At 48.3% G+C, this 20790-nt stretch overlaps 8 protein-coding genes across 8 annotated transcripts; 3 read left to right on the plus strand and 5 right to left on the minus strand.

Moving 5' to 3' along the window:
• Positions 1 to 653: 653 nt before the first annotated feature.
• FSST1_005301 (uncharacterized protein) lies at positions 654 to 2828 on the plus strand (the record flags this gene model as incomplete). The annotated part of the gene is made up of 3 exons (XM_083231562.1): positions 654 to 1147; positions 1198 to 1968; positions 2024 to 2828. 3 exons carry the CDS (start codon positions 654 to 656, stop codon positions 2826 to 2828), a joined length of 2070 nt encoding a protein of 689 aa, XP_083088731.1.
• Positions 2829 to 3001: 173 nt separating this feature from the next.
• FSST1_005302 (transcription factor domain-containing protein) lies at positions 3002 to 5185 on the minus strand (the record flags this gene model as incomplete). The annotated part of the gene is made up of 5 exons (XM_083231563.1): positions 3002 to 3452; positions 3499 to 4079; positions 4125 to 4887; positions 4934 to 5087; positions 5137 to 5185. The coding sequence occupies 5 exons, from the start codon at positions 5183 to 5185 to the stop codon at positions 3002 to 3004; spliced, it is 1998 nt and encodes a 665-aa protein (XP_083088732.1).
• A 753-nt stretch (positions 5186 to 5938) lies between these two features.
• On the minus strand, positions 5939 to 7400 carry FSST1_005303 (chaperonin 10-like protein; the record flags this gene model as incomplete). Its single annotated transcript, XM_083231564.1, has 3 exons — positions 5939 to 6696; positions 6747 to 7190; positions 7247 to 7400. 3 exons carry the CDS (start codon positions 7398 to 7400, stop codon positions 5939 to 5941), a joined length of 1356 nt encoding a protein of 451 aa, XP_083088733.1.
• A 647-nt stretch (positions 7401 to 8047) lies between these two features.
• On the minus strand, positions 8048 to 9773 carry FSST1_005304 (FAD-dependent oxidoreductase; the record flags this gene model as incomplete). Its single annotated transcript, XM_083231565.1, has 2 exons — positions 8048 to 9450; positions 9554 to 9773. 2 exons carry the CDS (start codon positions 9771 to 9773, stop codon positions 8048 to 8050), a joined length of 1623 nt encoding a protein of 540 aa, XP_083088734.1.
• A 1573-nt stretch (positions 9774 to 11346) lies between these two features.
• FSST1_005305 (uncharacterized protein) lies at positions 11347 to 13673 on the plus strand (the record flags this gene model as incomplete). The annotated part of the gene is made up of 2 exons (XM_083231566.1): positions 11347 to 11493; positions 11682 to 13673. The coding sequence occupies 2 exons, from the start codon at positions 11347 to 11349 to the stop codon at positions 13671 to 13673; spliced, it is 2139 nt and encodes a 712-aa protein (XP_083088735.1).
• A 278-nt stretch (positions 13674 to 13951) lies between these two features.
• Positions 13952 to 16077, minus strand: FSST1_005306 (uncharacterized protein; the record flags this gene model as incomplete). Its single annotated transcript, XM_083231567.1, has 2 exons — positions 13952 to 15969; positions 16017 to 16077. 2 exons carry the CDS (start codon positions 16075 to 16077, stop codon positions 13952 to 13954), a joined length of 2079 nt encoding a protein of 692 aa, XP_083088736.1.
• A 1308-nt stretch (positions 16078 to 17385) lies between these two features.
• FSST1_005307 (uncharacterized protein) lies at positions 17386 to 17865 on the minus strand (the record flags this gene model as incomplete). Its single annotated transcript, XM_083231568.1, has 1 exon — positions 17386 to 17865. One exon carries the CDS (start codon positions 17863 to 17865, stop codon positions 17386 to 17388), a length of 480 nt encoding a protein of 159 aa, XP_083088737.1.
• Positions 17866 to 19040: 1175 nt separating this feature from the next.
• On the plus strand, positions 19041 to 20360 carry FSST1_005308 (uncharacterized protein; the record flags this gene model as incomplete). Its single annotated transcript, XM_083231569.1, has 1 exon — positions 19041 to 20360. One exon carries the CDS (start codon positions 19041 to 19043, stop codon positions 20358 to 20360), a length of 1320 nt encoding a protein of 439 aa, XP_083088738.1.
• Positions 20361 to 20790: the final 430 nt, after the last annotated feature.

Below are 20790 nucleotides of genomic sequence, written 5' to 3' on the forward strand. Positions count from 1 at the left end.
CAGACAAGGACTTTTACGTGTACTTAACTTACAGTGATATATGTAGATGTATTAGACTGGCATGTATGAGTATCGCCTACTTGGCGTGTCTCTCTGGGTTCAGTTCACGCCAGGCTTTGTCTTTACGTACCAACAACTCTTCAATCTCACAAACAGCCCTCACCGGTCGCAGAGACTACGTTAATATTCATTGCGATCACGTGAGTCACTGGTACTGGGGATTCGTGACGCAAATCATGCAGACCCCAAAGTCCTTCGGGGAAGTTACTGTCTAACTCAAAATACCATGCCGCAGGCAGACCCAACTTGACGGTATTAATACCGCCGATATATGCATGTGAGAAGCCGTTAAACTTTAAGAGCGCCCAACGGCTTGTGTTCTTATCTCCTACTAGCTACATAACGCCTGGTTGTTCAGCTGAACGCCACAATCCGTTCTCGACTTCACTACTGCCAGCCACAAATTAGAAGTGCTGGACGGCTAGCTGCTTTCCGCGATTAAAGTTTCCAGCTGGTTATAGCCCTAAATACAACTTGGTAATGAGGGAGATGTCATGAGAGATTCGCTATAAAGAACACCACTCCCTCAGACAAAATAACAACCAGGTCTTCTTGAAATATCTATCCTTCCTTGCCTATTTATGCAGACAATAATGGACAAGCCACACCCTCGCGAAAGCAATGGACTTCTCAATCCATACAGCAATATGGACAGACCAATCGTTACTGAAATTACAGAGAACTCCAAGAAGATGGACGACTGGAAGGTCACTCTAATTGGTGGCTCCTGTGCTTGTGCTGCCGTTTTTGTCGTCAACCTCGGCATCACCATCTGGTCGAGCGTTAGTCTCAAGAATAACCAGTCAAGTCGGAGAATTATTTACGAAGGTTCTTGTTCAACAACTCGGAACATGAATCTCGGGATTCACCTTGTCATCAACGTCTTTGGTTCGATCCTTCTTTCCGCCAGCAACTATGGGATGCAATGTCTTTCGACGCCAACCAGGGCCGATGTTGACAAAGCTCATGCACATAAGAGATGGGTAGATATTGGGATCCCTAGCTTTCGCAACTTGAGAATCGTATCTGCATGGAGAGTAGCACTTTGGTGGCTGCTTATCTTTTCTTCGGTACCACTTCATCTCTTGTATGTCTCTCAAATCTAAAACAAAAGAGCATGAAGCTGACGGTACCAAGACTCAACTCGGTGGTCTACTCATCCTTAACGGCATTTTCTTACAAGACTCTTCTCGCCGATAAGAACCTCCAGCTACTCAAAGAAGGATTTCAGTATTCAGGCATAGATAATGACACCGTAGCCGAATTCGAGTCGAAGATAACAGGCAGTCAATTCGATAACCTCACCGCTTTAGAGTGCATCAACCAGTACGGTACAATGTTCTTGACAAAGAGGATCGACGTGGTACTGGTTGTCGACACTTCACCGTCTAAATCTGAATCGAAAAGGGCACACGAGATAAACTCTACCTTGGTACACAACGTACGACGAGCAACAAGTCGCTGCTTTTACTCAGATTATGATTGGATTTGTCCTAAACATCCTTGCGAAAACCCTTGTCACTTACAACTGCCACAAGTTAAACTTCAGTCGGATGACTGGAGACCGTTCGGCGATAGGGTCGAATATTGCCTTAGCGAGCCAGCACCACAGAAATGTCGACTCAACTTTGACATCTACCTTGCGGGGATTGTACTTGGAGTGAATTTGATCAAGGCCACCATACTGGCCTTTATTGTTTTTCGCCCACCAAAAGAGCCTATGTTTGTTCTTGGAGATGCTATTCAATCATTCTTGACTCGCCCAGATGAGCACTCTCGGGGAAATTGCTTGGCATCGGCGCGGATTGTCCGTGACGGCCTCTTTACTCGGCCAAGTATCATGCATACACAACCTAAAAGACGCGGAGTTGCTGTTACTAAACCGCGGTGGATCTTCAGTCTTGTCATGTAAGAACAGTGTCAATCTCAGAAGAGAGGCCAACTACTAACACTTCCCCCCCAGGTATGGAGTCGCATTTGCTGTCAGTTGTGGGCTTCTGACTTATGGTATCATAAATGTCCCTGGCCCCCATGACCTCAAGAGCCTCTGGGGGTTAGGATTCGGAACCGCAAACGAACTCACCCTAATACAAGGCAGGGGATTTACGGAAAATCAGTTTGGGAGCGACGAGAATATTTTTTTTGTAGTTCTCATATCCAACCTTCCTCAGCTGATCTTCTCACTTCTATACTTCCAGTATAACAGCCTCTTCACTGCTATGGCGGCCGCAAAGGAATGGAGTGATTTTGGTCACAAACGACGTCCATTACGCGTTTCCTCCAACCCGAGAGGTCAGCAACGCTCCCGATATTTTCTTCAACTTCCCTATCGCTTTAGCATTCCGCTTGTACTTGTTTCAATTTTAGTACACTGGATGCTGTCACAAAGCATTTTTATTGTTATCATTGAAAAGTTCAACAAGGTGGAAACAAAATTTGAATACCAGGACGCTATGATAACTTGTGGATATTCGCCAGTTGCTATCTTCTGTGTTGTTATCGTCTCTGTTCTTATGGCTACCGCGGTAGGCATTACAGCATTTCGCCGCCTACCAACTGGTATGCCTGTGGTTGCAAGCTGTAGTTTGGCGATTGCGGCTGCCTGTCATCAACCAGACGGTTTCTCGTACCCGGAGGCATCGTTGCTCCCTTTACAATGGGGCGTTATGTGTATTGAAAAGGAAGTGTCTGTTCGGGAGACAACAGATCATTGTGGCTTCTCTCATGGCTCGGTTGAGCAACCGCAGGATGGGCAATCTTACTACTGATACCTCGAAAAAGGTACATGTAGATGGCTGATAACAAACAAAGATGCATTTGAGTTTAAGAGACTGCAAGATCTACCAGTTTCAATATACAAGACTATTACCCAGCAATCAATAGTTGGAAAGTGTCATGATTATATCTTTGTGATAGTTCTCGCGGATAGTTACAATTGTCCTCATCCTGGTAAGAACCAAGTATTCGTGTCCCCATCTACAAACCCAATTCCGCTACCATCCTGCCCAAACCCAAGAACATCAAACTCCACACCCGATTCCAGCCCAGCAAATGGTCCATCCATATTCTCAAACGTATCATCGGTGGGCAAAAAGTCTAGCTCCTGCACGACTGCCTCTTCAACTTCAATCGGCTCGTAGATGTCCTGGCCCAGACTCTTGAGATGCTTTCGATGCGCTGCCACAGCTTCTTGCGCTCGCTGACTTAGGTCCCCGACGACAGAACGCAGTGCCTTGAATGCTTCATCGTCTATAATCTTGAGGAGTTTATCGAACAAGTCGAGTGCTTTTATTGAGATGTGCTGATCGGTATGGATTGATGTGTGTCCTGGGTTGAGAATCATATTGGCAAGGAGAACTATCAGGGCTGAGAAGTGGGAGTAACTGCATTGCCTGAAGAAGTTAGTTTAAGAATGAGTAGTCAAGGGAAGAGATTTACCAGACTAGACACTCTGTCGGTGTTGCTTCCTGAAACAGCTTCATACATCCCCTGCTCACATCAACACACTGATTCCAGCCCTCTGGCAGAGGCGCCTGTTCCTTGTTTGCACCGTTTTGATCTCCCTCAGATATCGTATCTCGTCCAAAAGAGCTTATCCTTTTCTGCCAATCTTTGTTATAACTGTATATACCATGTATCATTACCTCAGTCAATAAAAATGCATGATGCATCTTGGTCATCTGCACGAGCTGGCTCGGTCCCACAGTCGCAGCAACGTGCTCTATATGGAAAGCCTGCGGGATACGCTCATACCACTGATCAAGCATAGACTGGAGGTGTGCTACTCTTCTTTGACGCTCTTGGGGTGTAATCCGACTGGCTCGATTGGAGTGAAGGAGATCGTAGACTTTGCCTTCTATGTAGGCAAGTTCAACACGTCTTCGGTGGTAGTTAAAATGGACTTGCCCATTTTGCGTCCATATTAATCCTGCACTGTCTGCTGGCGCTATGGTGGGTAAGGGAATGTCGATGTCTTCGTCGTTCTGGTATGAAGGCGTGTTTCCTCTCAAGCCAATATCCTACACCTGTCAGTCAAATTGGTGAAAGGTTACTAGTCAACATACCTTGTCCAAAACATATGCAATCCAAAACACTCGGGATCGATGTTCAGCTTCGGCAGCAGGAAAGTTCATCGCCGCTTCATGCGAATGTAATCGCAATCTATGTGCCAACCTCAAGGCTGTCCCAATAATCACACCTGCAGGTTTCGGATCGCGACTGTTCTGGAAGAGCATCACGATGCCCAACAGGGCCTGTACACCGAGCAAATCGTTTTCGCGTGTAACAAGTTCCGACACGACGCTTTGGACATTTCGCAAACACTGGTCCGCCCTTTCAACATGCACCGCTTGGCTGTTAGTGAGAGAAAGTTGAGGCGTGCGGTACCCGATTGCCATGACGCATTGTATGACTGCCCACCTTGCTCTGTCGCGTGTGTTCGGTTGATTGTACCACGATCTGAGAAGTTTCATGAACTCTGGTTGTTGGAAAAGTGGGATTACGGTATTAAAAGTGGAAAAGTAGTGATTCGCTATAGGGAGAACCTCTTCGAGGGGAGGGAGGTCGAGTGAGTTTGGCTGAGGGCCTTCGTAGACGACTGGGCGAACAGGATCAAACTTCCAAGAATAAACGCCTAGTTTTGCCAAGTCTTGGTCGATTCCACCCTTGTTAGGGACGGACTCTGATGAATCGGCAATGCTGGAATGGCTCTCCGGTGACCATGTTGGTGGTTTAGCTGACTGTGCATCTTTGGCAGCATTGAGAACAAGCTCTAGGTGCTCTTCTATACGTTTTAGCCGGGCTTCAAGACCTTCTGGCCGATTATTTCTACTCGTGTTAGTGTTGTTGAGAAGTGAGCGATGAAGACACTCACTCTTGTTGCTGTTTGGCTATTCTACCCTTCGTCGTCGAACTGGGCTTGCGTCTGATGATACTGGTGCGACAACTTGTATTATAAAGAATGCAATTTGAGCAGTCGGGCTTTAGCATATCACATTTGATCTTTTTTGTGAAGCACAAATCGCAGGCTGGTTCATTGTTTAGCTGAGTTGATCGGATTGAGATGAACTCACTTACCCTTACGGCGGTTTGAAGGTATGGAATCTGTGTCTTCTGGAGTTGCCATTTTTGTGGTAGGCCTGGTCAACTTCGGATGTAAGAGTATCACTGCAATTCCGCAGAGGGTCTCTCTGAAAGACAAGAATAATTGAAGTCGAGATGTTGAATCATTTCGACAGTAAGAAGCTGACAAATACATTCAATTGATGCACGTTCAGCGCCTTCCAGGACTAGGCCCACTACGACCCGCTGATTATAAGCGCTAAATCCAGGGTCCTCTAAAACACAAGAGCGGGCGGGCATTGAAGATCACCTCAGAACCCATCACATTAAACACATCGACACCTTTTAAGACATATCAGACTAAGCTTACGTAAATATCCCGTTCTCACCAGGCCAATACCCTTTGGCTTAAACTATCGTTCTAGTATTAGCTGTAAGCTTTACCGTGCTATGGGCCAAGACAGATTGATCATTCACTTTGGTCTGGACTATCTATATTCGCCCTTCAGCGCTACATCAATTACCTTCGAAGGCGCCGAATGATGTAGGTTTTTACTCATCATGACTAGACTTACAGTCAGAATAGTGACCCACGTTACCTGACTTTAGAAGTATATCTCGTCTAGAGAACTCTTGAGACCAGACCAGTGACGGTGCTTTGGTCCGGTGCCCATCAACAACCAAGATCAATCATGACATCACGCAACAATGACACGGCAATGCATTAATAAGATTCTTCATTACTTCATAATAAAACTCAGAGGATCATCATATCCTAACCTCCATCCTCACCAACGCCGTATGGTATCAACCCCGTCTAATAAGTTGTGAGAGCGGGAGTGCTAGGGTCTCTAGGGAAAGAAAACTTGGTCTCCACAAACACCTTTTGCATACCATCCTCCTTCTTCTCAAACTTGTAGTACACCTTGTCAAGATCCTCTAATCTGACACGGTGCGACAGCATCTGGGCAGGATCAAGTTCACCCTTCTGGATCATCTCAAGAAGCTCTCCCCAGTATTTGTGAACGGGGGCCTGACCGTTACCGATGAGTCGAATGCCACGCTCCATCAGCGATCCAATGTTGAAGTGATTGGTGTAACCGACGTATACGCCCGTCACACCACAGCGGCCGTAATTGCGAACGCCCTCAATCATCTCGTTGATAATCTCGCTAGTGTCTGTCTCGGCGCCGATGGCCAGCTCGATCGTGTGCATCCAGCCCTTGGGGTACTCGCCCGCCACGCACTCAATGGCGCAGTCGGGTCCGCGGTTGCCGGTAAGCTCCTTGAGGCGGCTCACAACCGTAGGCTTGTTGGTAACACCATGAGACAGCTGCTTGAAGTCGACTAGCTCCAGCTTGTCCTTGTGCTGTGCGGGCCAACGCTCGCGAACAAAGGAAAGGCGAGGCTCCGTGTCGACAAAGATGATCTTACTAGCGCCTTCCTTGAGGGCAAAGATACCAGCCATTTGACCAATGGGGCCGGCACCGAAGATGGCGACTGAGTCATTGGGGTAGACGGCTGTATCCTTGACGGCGTTGTAAGATGTGGCCAAGACATCAGACAGGTAAAGCGCTGTCCATGTTAGCAGTAACTCTCGACAGGGAACAAGAGACAAGGCTTACCTTTCTCATCAGGAACATCATCAGGAATCTTCAACAAGTTCACATCACCAAGCGGAACACGAACATACTCAGCCTGACCACCAGCGAATCCACCAGTGAAATGCGAGTAACCAAACATGCCCGCGGTACGTCCACCGTACATGGCACGCTCAGTAGTGTTTGAGTTGGTCTTCTCACATTGCGACGAGAGCTTCTGTTTACAGAAGAAGCAGTCACCGCAAGCAATCTGGAACGAGGCGACGTAGCGTCCTCCGACATCGATGCCCGTGACGCCAGCGCCGATTTGGTCAACGACACCGCAGAACTCGTGGCCCAGAATGTCACCCTCGGAGAGCTGAATAACTGTGCCGTGGAGAAGGTGCATGTCGGAACCGCAGACGGTGCTGCCTGTGACTCTGAGAATGACATCGCGGTCTTCGATGACCTTGGGCTTGGGAGCGTCGACTGCAGGGGATTGTCAGTGCTTGACAACGTGTAAGTGGTGCAGAAGTAAAACATACCCATCTCAACCTTGTTCTTGCCCATCCAGGCCAAAGCCTTCATCGTCTGGCTATGGTCGCCTGTCTCTTGGTACGAAGTAACATCCTGCGCCGTGATAGCATTATCGCTATGCCCAACGATCTTTTCGACACCGTAAGCAGCTTGAGTAGCCATTTTTGATTGATATCGTATTAATAAATTTGTATTATAATTGGTTGTTATGCGACCAGAGTCAAAAAGCAACCTTGATGGGCGCACAACTCGTGGTATTTAACCATAAGAATACAAGCCATCATGACTTCATTCTGCAAAGGTCCACCCGTCATAGGTAGTATCGCTCGGCCTCAACTCGTCAGCATGACCGATAAAAGGTACCGAAGGTGGATCAGAAGAGGTTCAGAGGACAAGAGGAGGTTATGCTCCATTGATGTAGTTATGACGATCCCTGTCGCGACGTCATTGACTTTTCGCAGATGGAAGAATCGACAGCCCAAAACATGGGGATGGAACAAAAACGTTGAAGTTTCAGTGGGCCACCCGGAATTATCTTCTGAAACTAGCTCTATTGCCGCTAAAACATTTCCTATTCTGTATCCGTAGCCTGTCATCTCGATCTGAGTTCATAGCTTCATCATAGTCTCGCCCGATCGTCTGGTTCCCGCCGCCAAGTTTTATTCCTCCACATGAGCTTTATGTAGAGCTGGAAGCCACAATTAACAAGGCTTCACTACCATCACGGTCAAGAGGATAAATTATTAAGTCAGTCTATTATCATAGATAGTCATTTACTTATCATTTCCCATACCGCAGATCTTAGACACTCAGACGACGCTGATCCCCTCTTGGAGCTCCGTCTTGGTGGGCATCTTATTCACCCGCATCAGCTCGGCACTCTGCGCCATGGCAGGATCCCTGCCCATACTAGCCATAGCAACAACTGTTTCGCCCTTGCAGTAATATGCCACGAACTGGTTCTCGGCTGGGTTACCGTCAAGAACAAGGTCATCCCACCCAGAAGCCATCGTGTTGCCGCAGTATCGAAGCTGTGCGCCCAAAGCTGACCAGAAAATGGGAATAAAGTGCTCCGTCTTTCCACCGGGGTTGACGATGTGGTTGGCAGCGATCCGACCCGCCTTTTGGGCAACGTTCCAATGCTCAACGCGAACCGGCTTGCCTTCGCCTCCAGGCCCGTGGTAAGGGAACGTAGCAATATCGCCAACAGCGTAAACATCCTGAAGACCGGCAACTGAGTAGTCGTCATTAACCTTGATTGATCCGTCATCCTCAAGTTTAATGTTGCTGTTGTTCTTGAGGTACTGGGTCGCGGGGGAGACACCCACTCCGAGAACAACAAGGTCTGCCTCCAGCCTGGTACCATCCTTGAGGCACACAGCACCGACCTTGGATGAGTCAGATGAAGATGGCTCTGCCTTGTCGACACTCGCGCCCATGTAAAACTTGACGCCCTTGCCCTCGAGCGCCTTTTGAAGGCCTGCGCCAACCTTTTCACCAAGAACCCTTTCAAGAGGAACATTCTCCATACCGATGACAGTCACATCATTGTCACTGGCTGTAGCAACTGCGCACTCAATTCCGATGAAGGAGGATCCGACAACCACAATCTTCTTACCCTTGTTACCGATCTGGTCGACGATCTTTCTCGTGTCGTTAACGCTACGCAGAGTGAAGATGTTATCGAGGTTCTTGAATCCGTCAAGGGGAAGTCGCCTGGGAGTACCACCCGTCGCTAGGACAAGCTTGGTGTAAGGAATCTTCTCTCCAGCCTCGGTTGTAACAAAGCGACCAGAAAAGTCGACGTTGTTGACTTGACCATCGACGAACTTGATGGAGCCGTTGTCATAGAAGTCCTTGTTTCGCCAGGTCAACTTGTCAAGATCGGTCAAGAGAGCCTTGCTCAGCTTCGTTCGGTCGATTGGGTAGTTTCCTTCGTTAGACACGACGGTGATTCCTCCCTTCCAACCCTTCTCGCGAAGACTCTCGACAACACCCAATGTACCTGAGCCACCACCGACGACGACGACATGCTCGTCCTGTGCGCTGCTGGATCCGGCACACTTGACGTTGGGTTGTCTCTTGGAAGACTTGATGGCGCTCTCTTCTCCAGTGATATAAACGGCACCGTCTCGTTCGGCGACCTTGAAAACGGGGAGATGATCAAGGGCGGGGGCATCTTCGATATCGCCAGTCTTTGCATTGAAACAGGCTAGACGATTGATCAGCGTGAGTTACAGATGCATCTTGATCTCCAACCAGTTTAGGGACCAGAACTCATAGCAACGCTATGCAATAATTGTCGGATTACATACCTCCGTGCCAGGGACATGTGATACGACCATCATTGGTCAACACACCCTTTGCCAGAGGTGCACCGTAGTGAGTACACTTGGCTCCTAAAGCCTGTGTTGTGCCTCCGGTGTTGACGAGGAGAACCTTGCCATCCTCGATACCCTCAACCTCGACCTCCTGCTTAGAGCCGGGAGAAAGAGACAGGGACGATAGACCCTTGAGCTTGTATTCTTGCGACATTGCTCTGTATGTGGAAAAGGGCTTTGCTAGAGGAAGAGGAGTCTGTATCCGAGCTGTGCGAAAGCTTTGGAGTATTCTAGAGGAAAGGTAAGGACGCATCAAGTCGTATTAAAGTAGGGGAAGCTTTGGGGAGGGGAGGTGGGATGATGGGAAACGCAGTGGGAGAGCCGAGAGGGAAAGAACGGATCATGGGCGCCATTGCGACACCAGTTTCTACGTGCCCGACCAAAACGCAAGCATCACCACCTAAAGAAGCTCCAAATCATCCATGCCTGCAGACGATAATGTGGGGGATGACAATAAGACGAATATTAGTGGTCGAAGCTCTTGATGGAGTGAGTTTGTATGACGACATGTTAATTGCAGAGAAAGGCCCCATCAGTTTGTTACAAAAGACACTGCATGCAGTACAACATGTCTGCAGTAAAAAGTAAGCAAAACGGCAGACCCCGCGTCTCATACTAAAGAGACATGATGCCACTATTGACTGCCGACGTAAGCGATAGCAGGCGGTGAATAGAAAGGATGATGAATCACAGACGTTTACCGTTAGTTGATGGAGTTTAGAGTTTCTGTTGGTGAAGCTGCTACCCTAGACTGCTTTGTAAGTCACGTGGTCTCCGTTGAAGTTGTCGTCATTTGCTTTTCTTCTTTCCCCATATCTATCTCTATCAGTAAGCGGAACTGCCACTCTCCCCCAAAACGGTCAAGGCGGCAGCCAAAAGGAACCTTGTTTTACGATCCAATCAAATACCGCAAAAGGAAATGAAGACTATCGCTGTCCTTCAACACGTCTTCCCTGCAAAATGTCTGCAAACTAACCTAAACAGAGATCCGCGCCCCTGATGAGTGCCTGAAATTGCTCGCTTAGATCCCCTGTACCGCGCCTTACCTTGCCCGCAGTTGTTCGCAGCCAGTGATTGCTGAAGCAGATCACATGGCTTGTCTAGTTCGGGGAGGCTGGTAATGAACCGGTCTGCTTTAAGGCCTCATCTGCCTTGATCACGCTCTGACGTACACAAACACAGGGGATCTCTACCTCACTATAATACATCTTCTACAAATGCTCTTTTGTTTACTTTCTTTGTGCTATCTTGAGTGAAAAATAACATCTTCGGCGATCACACTAAGTCAGGAACACAAACTCCACACCTACCGGACCAAATTAGACTCGCGCGGGAGGGCTACCCACTTCCATACCAATCAATCAATAACCGCAGCCAGTTATAGTTCATCAGAGCCATACAAAACAAAGACCCTCTTTGTTTAGGTTCGGGTTCGATAAACACAAACACCAGCCGTTTCCATCCAAAACGGCGACGAGTTCGTATCGTATCGCATCTTTTCCTGGTCTTTTTCCCTTCTACTCGAAGACCAGCAACGTCAAATCATCATAATCATGCTCTAAACGTCTCTCTTCCGCCTTATGTCCTTCGACTACTAGCTTCTCTCTTCTTCAATCCAACCTAATTATAATGTTGCCGACCAATCTCACTCTTTCTCCCACCATCTTCGTCACCTTTCGCGAACACCATATTTTATCCCAATAATCACAAACCCAAGGCCTCCCACCATGGAGAGGCCCGATCTTGGCCAAGAGCCACAGCTGGCAGAAATGACCTGCTGCTGTGGACGAATCGATTGCGCGCTTCTCAAAAGAAACTGCACCATCCTAGAAACAGTGGAAAAAGATGTTCATACTGCTGCCCAACTTGGCCAGGTAAGTTTGAAAGGAACAAATAGTTCAATCTCCGGAGCATTCCTCCTACATATTTTTTATTTAATATGCATGCATGTCCCCTCCCACCGCCTAAACACCTCCCGCGTGTCCTGCATGCCAGTCCCCGCTAGACACGTCAATATGCCCCATCAAGTTTTCCGCTGCTGACTTGTCCGTCTCCCTTGTAGGCCCTACTCGCCCGACATGAAGCATATATGGCCGACGCTGAGAGGGACCGTCTCAGTCTTTCATCCAGGATAGAGCACTTGGAGATGGCGAAGCAGGAACTCGAGGCCGAGAATGCCCTGAAAATCGAAGAAAACAGGAACCTGCTCGACCAGCTTGAGCTGCTAAACAATACCGTCTCCGAATCCGATACAAGGATCAAGACTCTCGAAGCGAGTTTACTCTCGTCTCAGCAGGCCGTGCGAAAACTCGAATCCGCCGTCCTACGAGCCGAAGATGCGGAGCGGCATATACAACTCCTCGAACTAGAACAAGATGACCTGTACCACGAATTGAGATCAACCAAGGAGGATGCTCGATCTCATGCTCAGCGTTGCAAGGAGGCGCAGCGTGGTATCATGGACATGCAAGATCAGTTGGAACGAATGGAAGAAGAGGCCCGTGAGGAGCGTGAACGACATGCCGAGGTCGTTGGACGAATGGAACGTCAGCGACGGGTCGAGAAACAGTTGAACACAGCTGCGGGTCGTCTCAAAGGTGCAGCTGCATCCAAGACACTCCAGGAACCGAAGCCAGGGAACCCAGTCGTCAATCATTTCGTCAGGGATCTCCTCCAAGACAACGCCAACCTGCAATTGGGCATGGCCGAGTTGCGGGAGATGCTGCTCAACTCCAACGACGAGATCCAGACCCTCCGAGAACAGCTTCTCGACCACCAACCTGTTATCGACAGCAGAAACTCCACTCTAAAGGACGAACTCGAGGCTTATGAGCCACCGAACACACCTCGATATTCCCAAGAGCTTCACATCCACCATCACTATCATGTCACGCCCAAGACCGACAAGGCCAAGGTTAGAAGGAAGCGGGCAAGCTTGAACTCGAGCGTGTTCTCGCCCTCGCCAGCTTCAGGCACATCAACACCCCGATCTTCCGCTCGCTGGAGTTTAGGCCCTGCCTTGCCTGTCGCTTCCATCAACACCAAGGAGCCTAACTCTGTCATCTCAATGCCCAAGCAGAGATGGTCCATGCTCTCAGAGCAACCTTCCGACTTTGCGTCATCTGTCCCCAGTTCACCGCGATCGAATCAGCGAAACTCACTGTTCGACTCTGCTTTTGGCGACAGCGACTACCCAATGTCACCAGCTACTAGCTTCGACCTCACGTCGCCCTCATGGCGGACTCACCGTAAAGGACCGTCCGACGTTTCAGCATTCAGTCTTCAAGCACCTTCCCTCCAACTCGACCCTGGCACACCACCTCCGAACCCACGTCAGTTCAACGATGATGTGATCCACGAGGAGGATGAGGACGAGAAAGACGAAAGTGTTTCTCGAGCAGTTACTCCAGACCTTGGTAATACGCCATCAATAGATGAGAGCTCTGTAATCGAAAGCTCAGAAGACAACAGAGACGACTACATGCCACGCCCAAGAATCCACCGGGCCCTATCGCATGAGTCCATCATGTCTCTCAGTGGAGGTCTCGATATCCACACCCTCAAGGCGCGGCCAAGCCAGCTCACACTTCGACCGCTTGGTGGCGCTGAAGCTGTCGTTACGGGTGTCATAGCACAGCCCACACTCTACAGAGGTGCAGCCAAGCGAAGCACTGCCGCTCTCCGCGACAATTTCGCCGGTTTTCCTGCCAGTCGTAATGTGTCCAACCCACTCAACAGGCCTGGATCCAACAGGTCCTTATCACCCGCTCCTTCAGACACCACACAGGGCTCTGCTGGAGGTTCTGCAGGAGGAATAGGAAAATGGGTTGGCTGGAGACCTTGGTCCTCGACAACAGCAAGTGAGAACATACCCACGAGATCTGCTGAAAAGTCCAAAGACAAGTGTTTCAGTCGGTCGCCTGGCATCAACCAGCCTGGTGCCATTCCCGGCTTTCACCAGTACTGGGCAGCACAGCGACGAAAGGGTGCACCAGCTCAGGTTACCACTGTCGCTGTTGACCACGAGGCTTTGGTGGAAGGTTTGGAAGAGTAAATACACGGCCTACGACCTGCATGACTCTGCAAACTCGGTGCATTGCATCAGCTGGATACGGAGTTGATAACTACATCTCATTTGTGGCGTTCATTGAGGAGGATTAAACCTGATGGAGATACCCCTGGCTAGACAAGCCCAGTCCCTTTGTTATTACTTTTCCTTTTGTCCTGGTATGGATGCATTCGTTAGGTGTTTTATTGGGTATTGCTTTTTTGGGTATAAATAAATATTATATATAATCAGATACATACAGCGCTGTTCATCAAATCCTTCATTCACCCTACAACATTATTGTTAAGCATGTTCCAGTACGTTGTGTCGACACCCTGTAACGCCCAATCTTCTGGATCCGCAGTGAAGCATGGCCAATTGAAGCTCACCACATCAGGAGAGGTTCCCTCAAAGGGGCATGTAGTGGGTAATTCGCATTGGTCCTGAGTGAACGAAGGGGGGTTGAAGGAAAGTGGGAACTGTGACATGGCGTCTCCAACACTGTTGCCACTCGGTGTGGTGCTGTTGGATGCAATCATGCTGGTTGTAGACGCTGGAGGTGTTGGCCCCGGGTGAATGTTTACTGTTCCTAGGAAAGGTACGTGGAGATGCATATTTTCTCCGGTTGTGCCTGGCTGTCTTTGAACAATTGGCAAAAGTTGGAGGATCGTTTCAGCGGCCTCAACACAGAGCGTGTCATTGTTCAACGACCCCATTTCCTGCATCCTCTCCATGGTTCGCTCTGCTAGATCTCTATCCTGCTCTTTCTCCGTTTCGTAGCCGGGCCAGTGCCAGCCAAGATAGCCTAACAGGAGAGTCATAGCTGCTACGAGAGCCGAGTAGTCGACGTGACGACCCGACACAGCTTTGGTGAAGCAGCTGCGGTACTCCAGGAAGCGTACGAGTATCTCGCGACTTGCTTGCATGCATGTAGAGCGATTGTATTCATATCGACGCTGGCCACGGTCGCGAAGGAGGTATGGGAGATGGAGCATTAGAAGCAGCGTATAGTGTCGCACTTGTAGCATTATAACACCCATCCCATCCCCTGAAGCGTCAGATGATCCGCAGCAGATAGCCAAGTGAGGAGTCTTCCACCACATCTCATCCATTTGAGAGTGTGTCTTTTCAAGATCCAGGTCAATCGATTGGGTCAGAACGTATGCCTCGCTGCCTTGCAAGTCGTTCCGATCGGAAATTTTGCCAGCTATCATGGCGTACATCTTGCCAAGCTTGTCGCTCGGTGCGTCGGAGATGAGAGCGTCGTCTTCGGCAAACCAGTTGTCCTTGGAACCGATCGAGAGGCCGAGGATGAGAGAGAGATAACGATCGTTACAATTGATGCGGAACCAGATTACCGGTGGTGAAGGACGATGCTTCTCGTTGTACTCGGGATCGGCTGAGCGAATTATCTTTGCGTTTTTTCGGTCGATGCCCATCAATTGAGCCATGTTGAGAGCCCGACGGCATGTTAGCCATGCTTTCCGCAGATGCCCTGCGTCACTCTGGTAGAAGCTGTGCAGAATAAGAGACTCTAACCCCTCTAAACAACCGACAAAGTCATCGTCTGAGGTGACAAGTCTTCCCGTCACAGCAATCCATTCCTCCATTGTTTCACGAGGCGATTTACTTAGACCCAAAGTACTCCCGTCGAAGAAGGTCGGCATTTGTTGCAGGCATATAGCCAGTTGGATAAGGCGTTTAGCTAGAATAGACGGATGGCTAGTAATCGGTGGGATCTGGGCAAGTGCTGATAGAGGCTCAGGCTTTCCGTCCAGTTGATCCTGCTGGGAGTAGAACGAATTGAGGACGAAGCGTGCGCCGGGACTTCGCTGCGATATGGCATACAAGATCTGTTGAGATGGGAATAGCGCGTGAAGCTGAGCAGAGACGTTGGCTGCCTTTGCCGAACGAGAGGTATATCTTGCTGTCTGCCGTATTATTACCTCTGGATTTGAAGTATCGCTTGGGTTGAGAGTCATTTGGGCCGCATTGTCCACAGCCGAGGACTCAAAGACATCAACAGTACGTTGCGTAAAACGTGCCAATGTCGACGGTGCCCCCTCAGACTCAGAAGGCGATGGTATAGACGCCCGTTTTCTCGATTCAGATTCATTGTCCACAAATTTCTCCATCAACTCTTCCAATCGTCCAAGGCGCTGTGCAAGACGCTTGTCTTGAGGCGCGGCAGAAGGTGCAGGGACATATTCTTGCGAGACGCAATTCGTCTCTCGCTGAGTGCATCCAACACAGATCGGATCGTCTTCATTGGTGAATTGACATCTTATCTTACGACGACGACCTGAATGTATTAGTGACAGTAGAACTGATGGCGCAAGGCGTACCAACATTCCCAGCAGCTGCGGGTACCTTTCCGCACCTTGCGACGTTTGACAGCGGACTCTGACATTTTCGGATTGATTTCGGCCGAAGAAGAGGTTCAATGGGTGTGAGAGAGATGAGTGAGTACCGGAGAAGTGAGTTGTGAAAATTGTTGACGGTGTTGTTGAAGGAACGGACGAAGAACGGACAGAGAGCGGACGAGCTAGAATGACTATGTGGGGTGTTGGGGGCGGAAGGATTCGTCCGTCTTACTTCGGTGTCCGAACGGACGAATGTATTAATAATGCACTTGGACTTGCATCATTCGACTTTCCATGTTCACGGTATAAAGCCTATGCCTACATGTCGTCAAATTGAACGGAATCCCTTTAATTCTTCTTACAACTCATAGGTGTCATAGACTGGAATTTCTGGTTCTTTGCATACTCTGCCCCAGACTGTGATGTGATATAAGCAACATCACTTTTAGCATCCATGACCTCCTACTTATGATAAACTTCTGACTAGTTTTTAATACAAAGGACTATTTGGGGGTTTGACTAAGTCATACACCCTGTGAGAAACCCATTGTGTCATGCTGCCTACTGATGGGGCATGCTTGGGATTCAGACATTGTTAGTCGATAGGGCTATCTTCTCTTTTTCCATGCTCCTCGTCTTGTTGTACCATTTTGCTGTAACGAAGGCGCGCATGAAACTTTCAGACACATTCAGATATCATGGCATGGTGTACATGTCTCATGACTTGAGGTATCTGGTACTGAGAACTTCTCAGATCCTGGCCAACCCAGTTGAGTTCAAAAGTACTATGGCAGAATAACAGTAACGATACGCCTTCTTCTACTTGAACCATATATCATCGGTCAAGGGAAGCTCAATGGTTATGCCCAACATTGTAGGCAAAAAGTAGAGATCATTGGATACTGGTATAGTATCCAAATAGCAAAAGAAATGGTTCCGCCCGGGCTCGAACCGGGGACCTTCTCGGTGTGAGCGAGATGCCATAACCAACTAGACCACGAAACCTCTGATTGGATGCTCTTAACGCTAGTAATTCATCATAATATCGCTAAGGCCTTGTGTAAGTGCTTGCTGTTCACTATGTTAACCCCTATCGAAAGTTATGCGTCCCTTTTTCAGGTAGTCCCATCATTGTTGCATCATGGTGTTGAGGGCTTCCAGTTCGAAAGTTCAGACTTTTCACAGTATGCTGTTATCTCAAACTCTGTTATGCCACAAACACAAGTCACTACGGCAGATACTCTTCAAAGTTGATATCATGACCAGAGTATCACAGCGCTACAAAGTGTTTGAAACCGTGCTATAACCAGATAATTCACCACAATGAACGATCTTGACTCTCCTTAGAATACTATCTAGATGGCCAACAGTCCAGGACTTGTAGGTCGAGAAGATTGCTTCCTATCATGAATAGGACAAGTGCTCTCCAAGGCATTTCCACACGTCTCGTCGCAGTTACGCGGGTTCTCGGGGTCCCTCTCCAATCTGGGATCTAACGGCTCAACCTCTGGAACTTTCTTCTCTCTCGGTGGTCCCTGAGGACCCAGGCCGCCACGATTGGCGTCACTCTTCTCACGCATTTCCCTGCGCTTCTGCTCCTCCTGGAACTCCTGCTGTGTTTCAGCATTTCTGCGCTCTGTCTCTTGCTGTCTAGCCTCTCTGAGGCTTTCAACTGTTTTCTTAGTGTTGCGTCGGCTTTGCCAAATCGTGATGGGAAAGCACAGGATAGTGGCGTAGCCGGAGGGGCTGGTAAAGGGACCGAGACCTTTACCCTTTGTTGGGATCTTTTCGGCTGTTTTGTCCCTTCTGGTCAGGTCTGTGATTGAGAAAGGCATGTTGATTAAACGATATGATCTGGGAATGCCCTTTAGTCGCCGTCACTACTACATGGGAATGGACTTACAAGTTCAGGCAAGGGTCTGTATGGCACAAGTTGATAAACAGGGTCGTTAAACTTGAAATTAAGGAAGCACATAAGGTTACTCTCTATTTATCTTGCACATGGAAATCCCGAAATGAGGCTCTACGCTAATCTCTCCCTGTGCCATGACGCAGGCTGACATGTTATTTTTGCAGTTGATGTGAATGATTGGATATTTGAGATGCAGCCCCTTGTCCGAGTTTCTAAACAACAAAAACGGCCCCCAAATTTCAAGCCTCAAAGTTGACGATTGTAACGTTTGGCGTCTCATGATTCGTCCTTGTGAGGATATCTGCGTTTTGGGTTCATAATGTCAGACTTTTCAGCAAGTTTCTTGTCCTTATTTCCTTGATTTATTCCTTAGACAATGCAGATCATACGTGTATCATCACAGTTGGTACTGAACTACTTTGACTGGCCATGTCTTGGGAGAATGGTGTGCCAGACAAGATGTTGTCAACGACTCCATTTGAGATTCCGTAAGTAGTCTTTGTTAGCCAATATCACAAGATTGGTTCACCACGCTGGTCTACTCATTGTTACAGACCTGGCGATTATTCGCAGAGACATCTGCCGACATATGTTTACCTGGAACATGCTTTGAATAGCGATACTTTACTGACCACTAATCCGATATCGTAAACGCCACTGTCTCGTTTGACAGGATATCCAAAGACGCTTCTAGCTATTGCTTCTGTTCCCTGTTATGATGGACAGTTCTAGACCGACACAGAAGACCCTAGTTTCAGATTTACCAGTGAACTATCGACAACGTCTTTCGAGAAGCGCAGATTATGATTGGCTGGTCATCGCTGACTGTTCAAAAACATCTCGCTTATTTGTTGTAGATAGGGACTAGATATGCAGACCACCCAAGCCTTTCAGCCAGCCTCTGAATAATCGGTGAACAAAAAACGATGCCGCCAGATAATTTAGAAGCAGTGTTCAAGTAAAGCCAGGCTATCTCCTTACAAATTGTATGCTTCTAGAGCAATTGAAAAACTTATAAAATCTCTTGACTCTGGTCTTTTATGCATCCTTCTCCAACAGCCCTACATACTTGATCTTCTCTTATCACACAATAACAAAATGGCCTTGAGTCGTCAACAACTTCTTTCTACTTTTGTCCCTGGCATCAATCTATACCCTGGGTCATCTCCTGCTTCAGTAATCTTTAGAGATACCCTTTACGTATTTTATGCCGGTTCTGGTTCTGATGGCTTGTGGTATACATCCACTGCCGATGGAGTCACCTGGGCATCCATCATGAACGTGAACAGGAAAGGCGCAGGAGCTCTCAACATAGCCCAGGGCACATCCCCCGCTGCTGTTGTCTTTCGCGACGCCCTGTATCTCTTTTACAACGATGCTGGAGGTGTTGTCACGTATTTTACCAAGTTTGATGGATCCAACTGGTCTGCTGTTGCCAAGACAGACATCACCAACTCAGGCTACCGATATGTGCCAAAAACATCACCAAGCGCCGCCGTGTACAGAGATACGTTGTATAATTTCTTCTGTGCCAGCGGCGGAAATGAAATAGTTATCCAGTGGAATTCTTTCAACGGAGTCAAGTGGAACAGCTCCAACTGGGGTAACGGCACCTTTGTCGGCGGCACACAGCTTCAAGGCGTTTTCGCGGCTGCTGGAACAAGCCCTAGTGCTGTTGTATTCAACGATGCCTTGTACTGCTTTTTCAATGGAGCTGGAAACGACGGAACCTGGTACGCGAAGCTCACGGGGAATGTTTTTGCGACGCCTGTATCTGTGTCAAATCTGAACAAGGGAATGACGTTTCGGCCTCAGACAAGTCCCAGCCCATTGGTACTACTCGACGGTTCTGCGATGCGCCTCTTTTGGGTTGATAACGCCAGCCAAACAATATGGTACTCAGATTATCGCACCGATGGCGACAACTGGAGCCCACAGAAGAAATTGAACTGTGACGGCGACATTCCGAATCTGGCTGCAAACACAACTATCACTGCTATCCAGTTCCTGAAGAAGCCTTTCATATTCTGGAGTTCTGGCTCAGGAATTAGCTTCTGCCCCGGTTTTGTATGGGAGATCAGTACCAATACATGGGCCCGGCCTGCTCAGCTCTTTCAAGATTCGGACTGCTTTACTGTTAGTACTAGTGATAGCACGTTGGTTACGCTTCTGCTCACGAAGCTTGGAAATGGCACGGCAACTGGGGAGATTACTTTTACCTCTCCTCGACCTGGTAATGCGGTAGCCGATTTTGTCAAAAGCGTTTACAGCAACATTGATGTAACTGACGCGGCATTGTCTACCAAGATATCAATCACAACAACATTGATTGCCAATGGATTTCTGCTGCCTTATGTAGTTGTCCTCCAGCTTCAGCAGCAGGGGGTATTTTTGCGATTCTATCGTGTTAAGCAGTAAACAGTTGGGTAGAAATTGACTAGTATTTCTGGAGGAATATTGTTAAGATGAAGCTATGTTTCTTTTACAAATACCACTTATGGTTTGCCACATATGAATTGACCATCATAACACATTGACTGACTCCTGGGTAGCAGAACGAATGGCCTCCTAAATAGTCTAAGAACTATAGCCTAAGGAGCATAAAATGACCTACTAATTTCGTCTGTTATGCTTCAGCGATCAATTTTTATGATACCCTGAGGACAATGTTTTATTTACGCAAGTTTCCTGATGACGTTACTTGAGTAGGTTTATGGTAACAGTAACACAGATGTCGGAATTACTATTTTTCAACCTGTTGTTTCGCCAATAAAATGTCAGCCCAGTTAGGTATAGCCTCATTCCTCCTTCCTCCTTCCTCCAGGCACCAGTTCAAAAAGCGCGACGT

Source organism: Fusarium sambucinum, chromosome I, assembly GCF_050947815.1.
Source record: "Fusarium sambucinum isolate potato_lamoka chromosome I, whole genome shotgun sequence".
Classification (NCBI taxonomy): domain Eukaryota; kingdom Fungi; phylum Ascomycota; class Sordariomycetes; order Hypocreales; family Nectriaceae; genus Fusarium; species Fusarium sambucinum.